The 12,765-nt window shown below is 33.0% G+C and overlaps 2 protein-coding genes across 2 annotated transcripts; both read right to left on the bottom strand.

Annotated features, from left to right (window-relative positions):
* Positions 1–289: 289 nt before the first annotated feature.
* Positions 290–2,102, bottom strand: LOC145133780 (B3 domain-containing protein At2g36080-like). The gene is made up of 3 exons (XM_079068740.1): positions 1,527–2,102; positions 985–1,115; positions 290–459 (listed from the first exon to the last, which is right to left on the bottom strand). The coding sequence occupies exons 1-3, from the start codon at positions 1,954–1,956 to the stop codon at positions 415–417; spliced, it is 606 nt and encodes a 201-aa protein (XP_078924866.1). The 5' UTR covers positions 1,957–2,102; the 3' UTR covers positions 290–414.
* A 7,265-nt stretch (positions 2,103–9,367) lies between these two features.
* LOC145131229 (uncharacterized) lies at positions 9,368–10,570 on the bottom strand. The gene is made up of 2 exons (XM_079065950.1): positions 10,493–10,570; positions 9,368–10,420 (listed from the first exon to the last, which is right to left on the bottom strand). Exons 1-2 carry the CDS (start codon positions 10,568–10,570, stop codon positions 9,368–9,370), a joined length of 1,131 nt encoding a protein of 376 aa, XP_078922076.1.
* Between the last annotated feature and the right edge of the window lie 2,195 nt (positions 10,571–12,765).

The raw sequence follows: 12,765 nt of genomic DNA, 5'->3' as shown, positions 1-12,765 counted from the left end.
TTTATTTTTCTTAATTGGACCCTCATATATATATATATATATATATATATATATATATATATATATATATATATATATATATATATATATATATATATATATATATATAGAGAGAGAGAGAGAGAGAGAGAGAGAGAGGAAAAGGGTAATGACATTAACAATAACATTTAACACTGGTGATGGGGATGAATCATGATACATGGATACATCATCCATATATATATATATATATATATATATATATATATATATATATATATATATATATAGTTGGATAGAGACAGGAAAAAGGGAAAGGACATTAACAATAACAGTTAACACTGGTGATGGGGATGAATCATGATACTTGGATACATCATCAAACCTTAAAATGAATTTTCAGGGGGGGAATCCCTACAGTACCCTTTTCTCTGTCTACATATGCCTCCATGGCCCCATCTCCAAAATACCCTCTTTCTCCTGCACACCCAAACAAATTTACCCATCCAATCAAATATTTGTTTTCCTGGTGATTTAAATATTTTTTAATTAAATATAAATATTTGAATCGTATGTATACTCATGAAAATGACATAATTGATGGTCCATTTAATAACATCGCCATTTTTTTTTCTCTCCATACGTGATTATCATTTTTACAACATGACGATTTTAGGAATCACAAATATGCTTTTGAAATAATCTTCAACACAAGAAAATTAAAAAAATATATATAAAATTTTGCTAAATGTATCATATATTTTAAAGTGTACAATATTTAATGAAAATATGATTTTATTCAAGTTACTCTTATAAAAAAATAGTAAAAGTACTTTGCAATTGTCTCATTGCTTGATGTTTATTTGGGTAAAAATAAATAGATGGTATTTTTTTAAATAGACCCATCAATGTTGATATTTTTTGTGATTATCCTGAATGTTATATAATTTAATTAAATATTTATCTTAGAGTTAAATTTTTAATAACTACTTATAGAATAATTACCATGTTAGTAATAAAACAACCATGATCAGGTGTGGGTGGCTTCATGTCACTTATTGTGTCCTCCTGAGCTTCAAGGGTCCTACATTCCAGATTCACTCCAAAAAGCCTCACTGTTTTATACTTCATCATCTCTGTCTCAAATAAATAATAATTATTCTCAGACAAGAAAAAATATATGCTTATATAATTAAAATTATAATCAAATATTAGAAATAAAAATGCATTTTCAAATACTTACTTATTACAAAATGTTACTTATTTTTTGTTCTATTACAATATATGACTTAAACAATGTTATCCATATATTAAAAAAAAATATTGATATAATTTTAAAGAGTTTTGAAAATGTATTATTTTAGTATGAAAAAAATTGAAAGCACATTGTTATAAATAAGATAGTTTTTTAAATAAAAAATATAGTAAAATAATCTAACAAAAAACAATAATTATATAAAAATAAGTTGCCATAATGAACAAATAATGAAATACATTATTTCTTTTACATTTAACGCTTTAAAAGTCAAATACAAGTAACAAATAACCTGGCTTTTCCGATGAAATCCAACCGTCGTTCATCCGCCGCCTCCACCCAAGAACCATGACTGAACTGGAGTCCACCACCTGACGTTGAAAAAACACGACGTCGCCGGCTTCAAGCTTCTTCTCTTTAACAAAACGACTCCACCCTTTCGTGAAAACGTAACTCTGACTGCTATTCCAGTAAGAGTACCGAAACTTCCACTGCTTGCCGGATTCGTCCACCACGCTCAGAACCAGGCTGCCGGAGATCACCGGAAGGTATTTCTCGGCGTACTGTTTGGGGATGACGAGGCGGTTGAGCTTCCCGACGTCACTGGGAGTCAGTCGTTTCTCAAACATGTGTTCTTTTACAAACGTTTGGTGGTGAAAATATTCATGGTCTGGTTTCATATTGAGCTTCAAAGACATGTTTGTGGGTGTGACATGGAACATCGATACGAATAGTGGTGTCTACTGTACCTTTTAAGGGTTTTAAGATTTGGTTTGCGTGGTTAAAAAGCAAGGGAAAATAGTAATAAGATTGAAAGGTTGAAGGTCCAAGGAAAAACATTTACATTTTTGTAAAAAGGGTTATTTTTTGCACAACTTTGAGTCTTTGACCTTGACATATATATTGACTTATCTATGGGCATCATATGAAATGTAAATTAGATAATATTAAAGTTGCATTCCACAAAAACTCCAGTCAATATTGAAATTGAAAACGATACTCCAATGTTGTGTATGAGTCGGTATGTCTAGCGGGAAATATATATGACCATAAACGAATGGAATTCATGTTTTATTACTTTATATTAGTTAACAAAAAAGTTCTTGGTCTAATTATTTAGCTTATTGTAAATAACTAAATATGCTCAACATAATAAAGTAAATAAGCTTCTTTTCCTCAAAAGAAAAAAAAAACTTGAAGTCAATAAGCTTGTGTTATATTTTCCAACATCTTGAGCATTACCAAATTGAAGGCAAGCCAATTCGATCGGCACATCAAACCATACTACAAAGTCTACATATTGTGGCATCAAATGATCCACGTCCACACTTTGATTGATTAAAAAGATGGGTAAATTACACCATTCGTCCCTCGTACACATGTCGGAAAGCGTGTTTAGTCCCTATTTTCAAAAATTAACTCGGACCATCCATATGTTTGTTTTCTTGCGCGCTCAGTCCCTATTGACATGAAATGACCGTCTTACCCTTACTATTTTTTTTTCATTTTTTTTGTTTCTTTATCAGTTTGAAATTAAAAAACAAATAAATAAACCAAATATTCCAACCCCTTCGTACGCACTTCCATTCTCCCCTGTTCTTACATCCTTCACAGCAGACCTACATCACTCAGCCAAAAACACCATCGTCACCTTGATCTAAAATTCCGTCGACAACTTTCGACGGCGGCGTACAGGTGAAGAATGAGACCGACGACTTCCGACAAAGCACCACCATCACAGATCCGCTCAATCACCTTCTCATATCTTCTGCAACTACGCCAGCGACCACACACCTATAAATCGGGTCTGTAAGAGAAAAAGGGTGCAAAATCGGAGGGTTTTTTGATGCTCATCGGAGAAGACGAAGAGTTTACAGATATGAGATGATGAGGTTAGGGTAAGAAATCAATTCAATCAAGGCCAATGTGATGTACCATCCACAGATTTCCGAAGACGGATGTTCAAGGGTTTTAGTTAGGACATAAGAAGGAGAATAATGCAACCTGTTTTTCTCTACAAATCGCAACCACCACCACAACCTCCAGTTTGGATTTTGCGTGTTTATACCCATAACAAGTCTCAACACAGATACAACCTTATTCTTATCCCTCTAATCGATCACCAGATGCGTCTCTTTCTTCTTATGAAGTGAAGAAGACAACGAATTTGAGATTAAGGGGTAAGAAATTGATGAACAACGAATTAGACGAAGTACAGGTTTAAAACCCCCTATTGCCATCTCCCTGGTATCAAATCATATTTGGAGGTTCACTTAATCAGATAAGAACTCTAAATCCTTTACTGATTTCGAATTAAACATTTTCATGCCATGATTCTTCCTTCCTGATTTGCCCTGATTATTCTATCTAGATTTGTAAGTGGGTTTCTCGATAGAGGTTGTGGTGGTGTTAACAGTAAATGGTTGGTTCGGTGAATGAGGCGGTGGTTTGTGGTTATATTCAGTGAAACATTCGAATTTTGAACGAAGGAGTGAGTGGGATGAAGTGAGGGGTGCGGTGGTGCTCCATTTTCCGGTGAGGGGTGGCGGTGGTGATTCATTTTCCGGTGGTGGTGTAGATTACCAGTGGTGGTCAAGTGTTATTCAACAAAATAGAAAATTAATTGAAATAAATTTTAATAATTAAAAATATAAAAAATGTTCAAAATAAATGAAAAAGTAAAAGAAAAGGGTATTATAGTCTTTTTATGTATCACAATGGATGAAACATGTAAATTTAAACTAACGAGTGATGAAACGTGCAACTTTTAACGAAATGAGGGACAGTCCGAGTTAATTTTTGAAAATAGAGACTAAATACGCTTTCTGACATGTACACGGGGGACGATTGATATAATTTACCCTAAAAAGATCAAAAACTTGAATATTATATAAAGTTCATAAATAGTTTATGGTCATAATTTTAAGGATTGTGGTTTACTTTTTTGTTATGGAACGAGGAATAATGGGAGTGACAAGACAGGAGGAGGACATCGTACACCCGTCAAAACTCAAATATTACTTATGATGACTAGTCATTTTCCCATCAAATTTAATCTATATATATATATATATATATATATATATATATATATATATATATATATATATATATATATATATATATATATATATATATGGAAAAGTGAATATACCCTTATGGGTATATAAGACTAGGTACCCATAAATTAAAACTGTGTCGTTTTAACTTATAAAAAAACGACTGGAAAGCTCAGAATATTCCACAACCCGTACCGACCGGCGTTCCCATCCGTCACCACCACCCCTTTTTCCTCCTCCCTTCTCTCTCTTCACCGGATGGTTGCATCAGACGACGGGATGAGTAATTCATCAAAAAAAAAAAAAAAACGATTTCATGAAAAATGAGAATTCTTCAAAAACTATTTCAATAAAATCGGAATTCAATTAAGGGAATTTAGCGAAAGCACAATTGACAAGGATCAATGTCGTTTTAAGTTAATTTTTCTTACTCTTACCTTATCGCATCTAAATTGAGAGAACTCAGAGACAGATTCGATGATGATACATTGTTGATTGTTGTGTTTCGACGAGGTTTTTGTATCATCTAATTTTCTTAATTTTTTATGGTTAATCACGTTTTTCGATTTTATCTTTTTACATTGAGATGTTTAATCGATAGCAGGCTTATATATCTGGTGATTTTTGTATATTCATCTTATTTAAGAGAAATGTTTATGGGATTGTACACCATCTGTTTGATTAAATGCCTTGGTGAACTTTTTGTCAATATGGTTCAGTTTCCAATAATTTTAGATTATTTTTTGGCCATGTCTGACTAGTGAAAGCCTGTTCACGATGAACAGATGACAACGTGAACCTGTGGAAGAAAGCTCTTAAGGAGGTTGCTGATTTGAGTGACTTTGTTTTATCCCAGTATGCCTATTTGTTTCTTATTGCAAATCAATCAATGCTGAAATACATTCAATGATGCTATTTTGATCGTATAATTTGATACTTATTAGTGGTAAGCTAAATTTGGTCTCTAGTTCAATGCTATAACCCGTTGAATTTTTTAATAATAATACAATTCCATTTGGCCATTGTTTGGTTTTCTTGTGTGAAATCAATGATAAAGATGATGACTTGATGAGGGCATTTATGTCAAAATCAAAACTTTTTTATTTTTTAATGGATTCTGATGTATGATGATAAAAGAGGCAAAATTGCTCTAAAAGCTTAAACTCTATCCTAAAGTTATGGGTTCTGAACATGCCAATTGCTCTAAAAGGTAGAGTTTGTTCTTGACCATCACATGACATTGTGAATGACTTGATTGATTCATATTGTAGAAATTGATTGATTCATACAAAAGATGGATCCAAGATTGGGATTTTTCGCATAAAGCATAGCAATGCCCAGGTTTTCCAATAGTGTTACTTTTCTTCATTTATTTCACATTAATAACTATAAATTTACAATTTTTCCTTTCCCTTTACAGGAAAGAAAGAAAATTATCAAATGAATGAAGGGTTAAGATTGTCATTGAGATTCTTTGCTGAAGAATTGATGGGAATACTTGAAGAATTGATAGAATTGTAGGAACTCTAGAAAAAGTTTGGGTTGTTGTATAGTGAATGGACCATGTATATATTGATAAAAAATGTACAGAACAAAATTATATTTTTTTTGGAGTAAGCTGAAATAGCAACCCACTTTTCATACTTATTCGAAATAGTAATATACTTATCATTTTTAGTCAAAATTAGCAATTGAGATTCTTTGCTTTTGGTCCTATTATTTATGTGACTTGAACTTCCCTAACCTTAAGTTCTTGAGGATTACATACCATCTTTGGGACATGGGAAAAATGGTTCAACAAGGTGAAAAACCATTAAACTTATGTGTAGATTAAAACAACGCTAACCATAATCATGGACATGAACATCATGCTACTTTTACATTTTAACACATAACATCATCCTACATTTACTTTTAACTCATAACCATAATATAATTATACTTTCATTTTTAACACAAAATTAACAGCCTACTGTTATTTTTTAACCCACAATTGCAGAATAATTGCATTTTAACCCAAAATAACAGCCTACTTTCATTATTAACCCATAATTGCATAAAAGTTTCGTTTTTAACCCAAAATGACAGCTTACTCTCACTTTTAAACCAAAATTATAGAAAAGTTTCATTTTAACCCAAAATGACAGCATACTTTCGTTTTTAACCCACAATTGCAGGAAAGTTACATTTTTAACCCAAAATGACGGCATACTTTTGTTTTTAACCCACAATTGCAGCAAGGTTACATTTTTAACCCAATAATGAAAAAACTAAAAAAAAATCAAATACATTGGATATTTTACCTTTCATAAAAATCGGTAACCAGCCGTAATGTTAAGCTCTAAAAACAACAATGTCACTATAAAAATTTCGGAGAAGTCTACAAACAGTGATCACAAATATTAAAATTTAGAAACACTTCAAAAATGCTATCAATGTCTGATAAATAAGTTTTAGATAAATTATTTGGAAGTACTCTTAACCAAAAAACAGGGGATTTCTTTGAATTCAAACATTTGTGATCGAACCCAATATCTTGTTGTATGTAATTCAGAAGAAACGTTGGAGGTTTATATTTTCGAGACCATATCGAACCCAATTTCTATGAATTCAGTCTGTGAAAATCGTTTTTTATGAAATCGTTTTCTGTGAATTGAGTGTGTGAAATCGATTTATTGGTGTAGTTGTCTTTTTCTGTGATTTGCGATTTCTATGAAATCGTTTTTGGTATGGTCGATCTTTTTCACAATCGATGATCGTAGAATCATTCAAAAATCAAGGATAAATCGAGTTCGATGGTATCAGTCAATAAGGAAACGTAGTTATTTTGTTTTAGAAAATTGTTTTTTTTTTCAAGTAAACAAATTATCAAAACTACGTAGTTTTAATGTGTGGGTACCTAGTCTTATATACCCTTAAGAGTATATTCACTTTTCCCATATATATATATATATATATATATATATATATATATATATATATATATATATATATATATATATATATATATATATATATATAAATTAAATATCCTCCTACTTTTCTTCCTAATTATCTTCCTACCCATTTGAAATGATGACAAATGTCCTAAAATATCATTGGTTTTATCTAAATATGACATTTGTCACAATTTCATTTGGGTAGGTGGATAAGTATGAAGAAAACATAGGAGTATATTTAATTTCTCTATATATATATATATATATATATATATATATATATATATATATATATATATATATATATATATATATAGAGAGAGAGAGAGAGAGAGAGACAGAGACAGAGACAGAAATACCAGGTTCTTTTGAAAACCAAAAGATTTGTGATAATCTTGCGAACTCATAATCAACTCATCATTTTTCAACACTAAAAACACAAATCTTCTCTAAACGGTGCGTCTAAGCCATATGTAGGCTTAAAAAAAAGATTTAACGATTTTTTTGGTATGACTGCTGATGAGCACAATCATCTGTCATATGGACTGCTGATGAGCACAATCAGCAATCATATGGACTGATGATTGCTCATCAGCAATCCATATGACTACGGATTGCACACATTCGCAGTCCATATGACTGTTGATTGTGCTCATCAGCAGACAGCAGTCCATATGACTGCTGATTGTGCATACATGAAAATTTAGAAAATAAATTAAAAAATTTGTCAAATGTTTTTCTTTTAGCCTAGATATGACTTAGACGTACCATTTGGAAAAGACTGGTGTGTTTTTGTTTTGAAAAATAATGAGTTGATTATGAGTTCGCAAGTTCACATGCTTTTTTCAGTTCTCACAATAACTCAGCTATATATATATATATATATATATATATATATATATATATATATATATATATATATATATATATATATATATATATATATATATATGGGAAAAGTGAATATGTGGCTGTCATGTATATAATGTTAGGTATAGAACTATCAAAATCGAATTCATTTTGATTAAACAACACATTTTTATTTCACTGTTAGCTTCTTCCCATTGCCTTTGAACTCATATTATATTTGATTTCGTGATTCATCCCCAATATCTATCTATTTCGAATGTGTTTTTTGTTAGACCTCTAGTAGGTTTCATAACTTCATTCAATACCTATCTTATGTATACGTGTATGGTTTTTCTATCATAACTTATGGAAAGAGGTTTAGTGGGTTGTTTAATGAACAATTTCAATCTTTCAATCTAGTTTTTGTATTAAATTTAAATTTGGAGACCTACAAATAGTTGGTAAAATATTTTTATACGTGGTTTGTGGTGCACTATTAAACTTATAAAATTCCATAAAAATATATACATAAAAATATATACAAAGCTTAGCATAAGCTCTAATAGAGGATGCAAGAAAGATGGTAGAAAGATTTGATTGTATTTTGTTAAAACTATGTAGTTTTTTTATGGTTCTATATCTAATATTAGGTACATCACATCCACATATTCCCTAAGCCATATATATATATATATATATATATATATATATATATATATATATATGTATATATATATATATATATATATATATATACACTAGCCGTCTACCTGCGCCAAGCGTCGGGTGCAGATATTTTTTTTCGAAAATTGGTTCGTATAGGGGATTAGTGTTTTTGCGCAGATAGTTTATTACATATAAACAATTATCAATAAGAGTCATGCTAGCAGAAACGAAATAAAAATGAATTAAAAATGAAAAGTTGGGATTCTTTACAAATGCATATGAACACATGATTGGTTGATCATTATTGATCGTGCAACACTTCTTTGTACACCACATTTGATGTATATACTCCACTGTCGTTGAATTGTTCATCAGGCTTCACCAATACTTTTGTAGTGGCATGTGATATCCCTCTAGATAATGTCACATAAAGTTGGCCATGTGAGAAAACCGATTCTGGAAGATAAATTCCTATATTTCGAATTTTTTGTCCTTGAGCTTTATTTATTTTCATTGCAAAACATAATTGAATTGGAAATTATGTTCTCTTCAGCTTGAAACATGTGATCTTCAGACGGACTTAGAGGAATCATTGGCAAAAATACCATATTTCCAACATGTTAACCAACAACTATTTCAACATCAATGAGATTGTGTTGAAAACTTTTACATATCAATCGGGTGTCGTTACACAATCCATTTGATGGGTCGAGATTCCGTAACAGTATTATCGGGCCTCCAACTTTCAGTCTTAGGTAATGAGGGGTCAAACCACTAACACTGAGCGTGTTCAAGAATTCCACGGGATAGAAGTTATTTATATCGTCTACGACTTCATCAAAACTATAGTAAATTCTCTTTTCTCCATGGAATCGGTCGATCAAATCATCATTAATCTCATCGACACTATCATTTCTTGTGGATAGTATTGCTCGCAAAATAATATAATTTGGTTCAAATCTATTAATTTTAAAGGATGGAAATATTGCATCAATCAAAGCTTGCAATGACTTTTCTTTTTCAGTGAAGGGAATTACAATATCATCAAGGATGATAATAAAGTTTATGTGAAGGGTGCCTTCAACTCCATCACCGACACATAATAGAAAGTACAAGAACCCTGGATCGGTTAGTGCTGTCATATTTATAGTTAACCACAACTTGATAATCGAAGACCAAAGAGGCGGCATTCGTATGCTATAATCCACAGTCTGTGCTTGTGTTCCACGTCTAACGACTGGCAGTTGTATGAAATCACCTCCCAAAACCATTATATTTCCACCAAACGGAAGCATCACCCCAGTGATATCTTTCATTGTACGGTCAACCGCCTCCAATGCATGTCTTTTAGCCATCGACGCTTCGTCCCAAATGATTACTTTTGTAGTCCGAAGTAGTTGAGCAGTACCACTTTGTCTTGAAATCTTGCAGACCGAGTTATTTTCAAGATTGATAGGAATTTTAAAGCGAAAGTGAGTTGTTCTCCCCCCTAGCATATTATTAGTCGCAACACCCGATGAAGCGGTCGCGAGTGCAATATGACCAAATGAACGAATATTAGCAAGTAAAGCTTTGTATAAAAATGTTTTTCCTGTTCCACCGGGACCGTCTATGAAGGAAACTCCTGGAATATCATTATGGATATGCCACATTACCTCATCATACACAAATTTCTATTCAGGATTGAGAAAATCACAGGCTTATGAATGTTCAGGTTAAAAAACTATAGAGAATTCTTCTTCTACCTCACGAAAAACTCCAAATTCTAAATCGGCATTTTGATATATCTTTGGAAGATCAAAATCATCAATATTGTCACCCATAGATTGTAGGAATATCATGAAGTCAGTGAGGACCGTAATCTGGACTCTCTCAACACTTTCGTATTGTCGCCTATAATCCTATGAAAGAGCATTGTAATGATCATCCCATAACCTACGGACATCTCCTGGCGCACAAAAACTCATTATAATTACAAACAGCCTTCTAAGAGGATTGGGAAATTGAAAGAAAGATGTCTCTGTAAGACATTGTGATAAACCATCATCGGACTCTATTAACCATCTTTCAAGAGCTGCTTTTCGAAATGTTGGGTGTTTTACGTTGTTAACTGTGTAGAGATCTTCAAAACACGTAGGGACACTAACATGCAATAAAAGTAGGCGAAGGTAGTATCGCTCCCCTTCAGCAGGATTAGCAGAAACCAAACGACCTCGCATTAATCCTAATTTTCGATGATTCCAACGACGTGACTTCGGATCCCACGTAAACTTTTTAGGAAAATCTTTGTATTTATATTCTCTTGGACGGATATTTTCTTTATTTTTTTTAGAAAAAACGCAGTCAAGATTGATCTCTTATCTCTCTCCTTTTCAACAACGCTAGTCAGCGTATCATCCTCATTAAACCTAACCATATGCTGATTGGGGAGATGTACCTGCAAATCCATCACACAAGGGTGTATATCGAGAAAGAGGGAAGCTAAAAATCCTCCATATTGCCTCGGGAGGCGAGACATATCGTGCATCATGAAACTGTTTTATCTCATCGATAACAATAGGTTTTCCATCTGGATCAATATTGATAACTTGTTTTTCATGACCCTTGTATATATACTTAAATACATATTTAACAGAGGTTATACTCGAGCAGACCTCAACATTCATATGACAATTAAACATCATTAACAACTTTAGGTTATACGGGACCACCAATCTGTTATCCATCTTATTTCCTCGTATGTCCACCTCTATACCATTATCTCTCCTTCGGTACAGGGGATATGATTCCTTTCCTTATATAATCAATTTGTGCATGTAGAACCGGTCAACAAGTCAAAAAGTTAAAGATCAGATTTTGAGTTTTTAAAATTTAAGATAAGATCGACCATGTCTATCTTATTTCGAAATTCAAAGTTGATTATTCTTATCGCTTAAATATCGAATGTTATTCTTAACCCTTAAATATCGGATGTGAAGCTAGCTAAACTCATCTCCAAATTGAATTGGTAAAAAATTGAAACAACACTCCCTCTTATTGTAACGACGTAAATTTTCAAACAATTTTTCATTTTTCAAACAACATGATTATCATTTAAACATTCTCAAATCTCATGTTCAACAATTGTCATCAAATAAAACATATCCCAAGATCACATATAAAATCCTCGGTCTGTGTGTACGGATCATGCCGGCGCCTTCCCGCGATCGTCACTAGTACCTGAAACACATAACACATAACACTGTAAGCATAAATGCTTAGTGAGTTCCCCAAAATACCACATATAACACATATTAGCCACTCGAGGCTATAACTCTGTGGGCCCACTGGCCCTAACTCTGAGGACCCTCTGGTCCTAACTCTGTGGACCTTCCGGTCCTAACTCTGTAAACTCTGGAATACACACAGCATAAATCACATAGAAATAATGCAGTGCAACACATCATATACATAGCATACAAGATACTCTGTCACGTAACTCTATTTACCACTCAAGGTAAAGTATACTGAGAAGACTCACCTCTGGTAACTCGGTAAATCTCGAACTCGGAAGTACTGATCTAGCCTCCGCCTAATCATATAAAATAATTACTCTAATCAATACGACTCTCAAAGGCTAGGCTATTCCCTCTCTAAGTTCTCTCAGGAGGGTAAAAGACCATTTTACCCCTCCAATGGCTCAAAAGTCCAAACATTGATTGGACCCTAAAAGTCAACGAAAGTCAACTTTGACCAGACTCGTCGAGTGCACATAGGTGACTCGGCGAGTCCAAGCGTGTCCTCTGGGTCTATCTAAACCTCACTCGACTCGCCGAGCGAACCTTCCACTCGACGAGTCATCACTGGTCATGAATCGCGGGTCAACCCGACTCGACTCGTCGAGTCCCCTTATGGACTCGGCGAGTTCCTTCCATGGCAACACTCAAACGACCTTCTGAGGTCAGATCTGCTTCACCAACTAGTAGATCTAACCTTCTAGCACTCAAAAGTCAGATAAAGGTTCGAACTTTAGGCCCAT

This window comes from Lactuca virosa, chromosome 8 (assembly GCF_052849685.1).
Source record: "Lactuca virosa cultivar CGN04683 chromosome 8, Lactuca_virosa_CGN04683_v6, whole genome shotgun sequence".
Classification (NCBI taxonomy): domain Eukaryota; kingdom Viridiplantae; phylum Streptophyta; class Magnoliopsida; order Asterales; family Asteraceae; genus Lactuca; species Lactuca virosa.
This window is presented reverse-complemented; position numbering and strand designations above follow the sequence as displayed.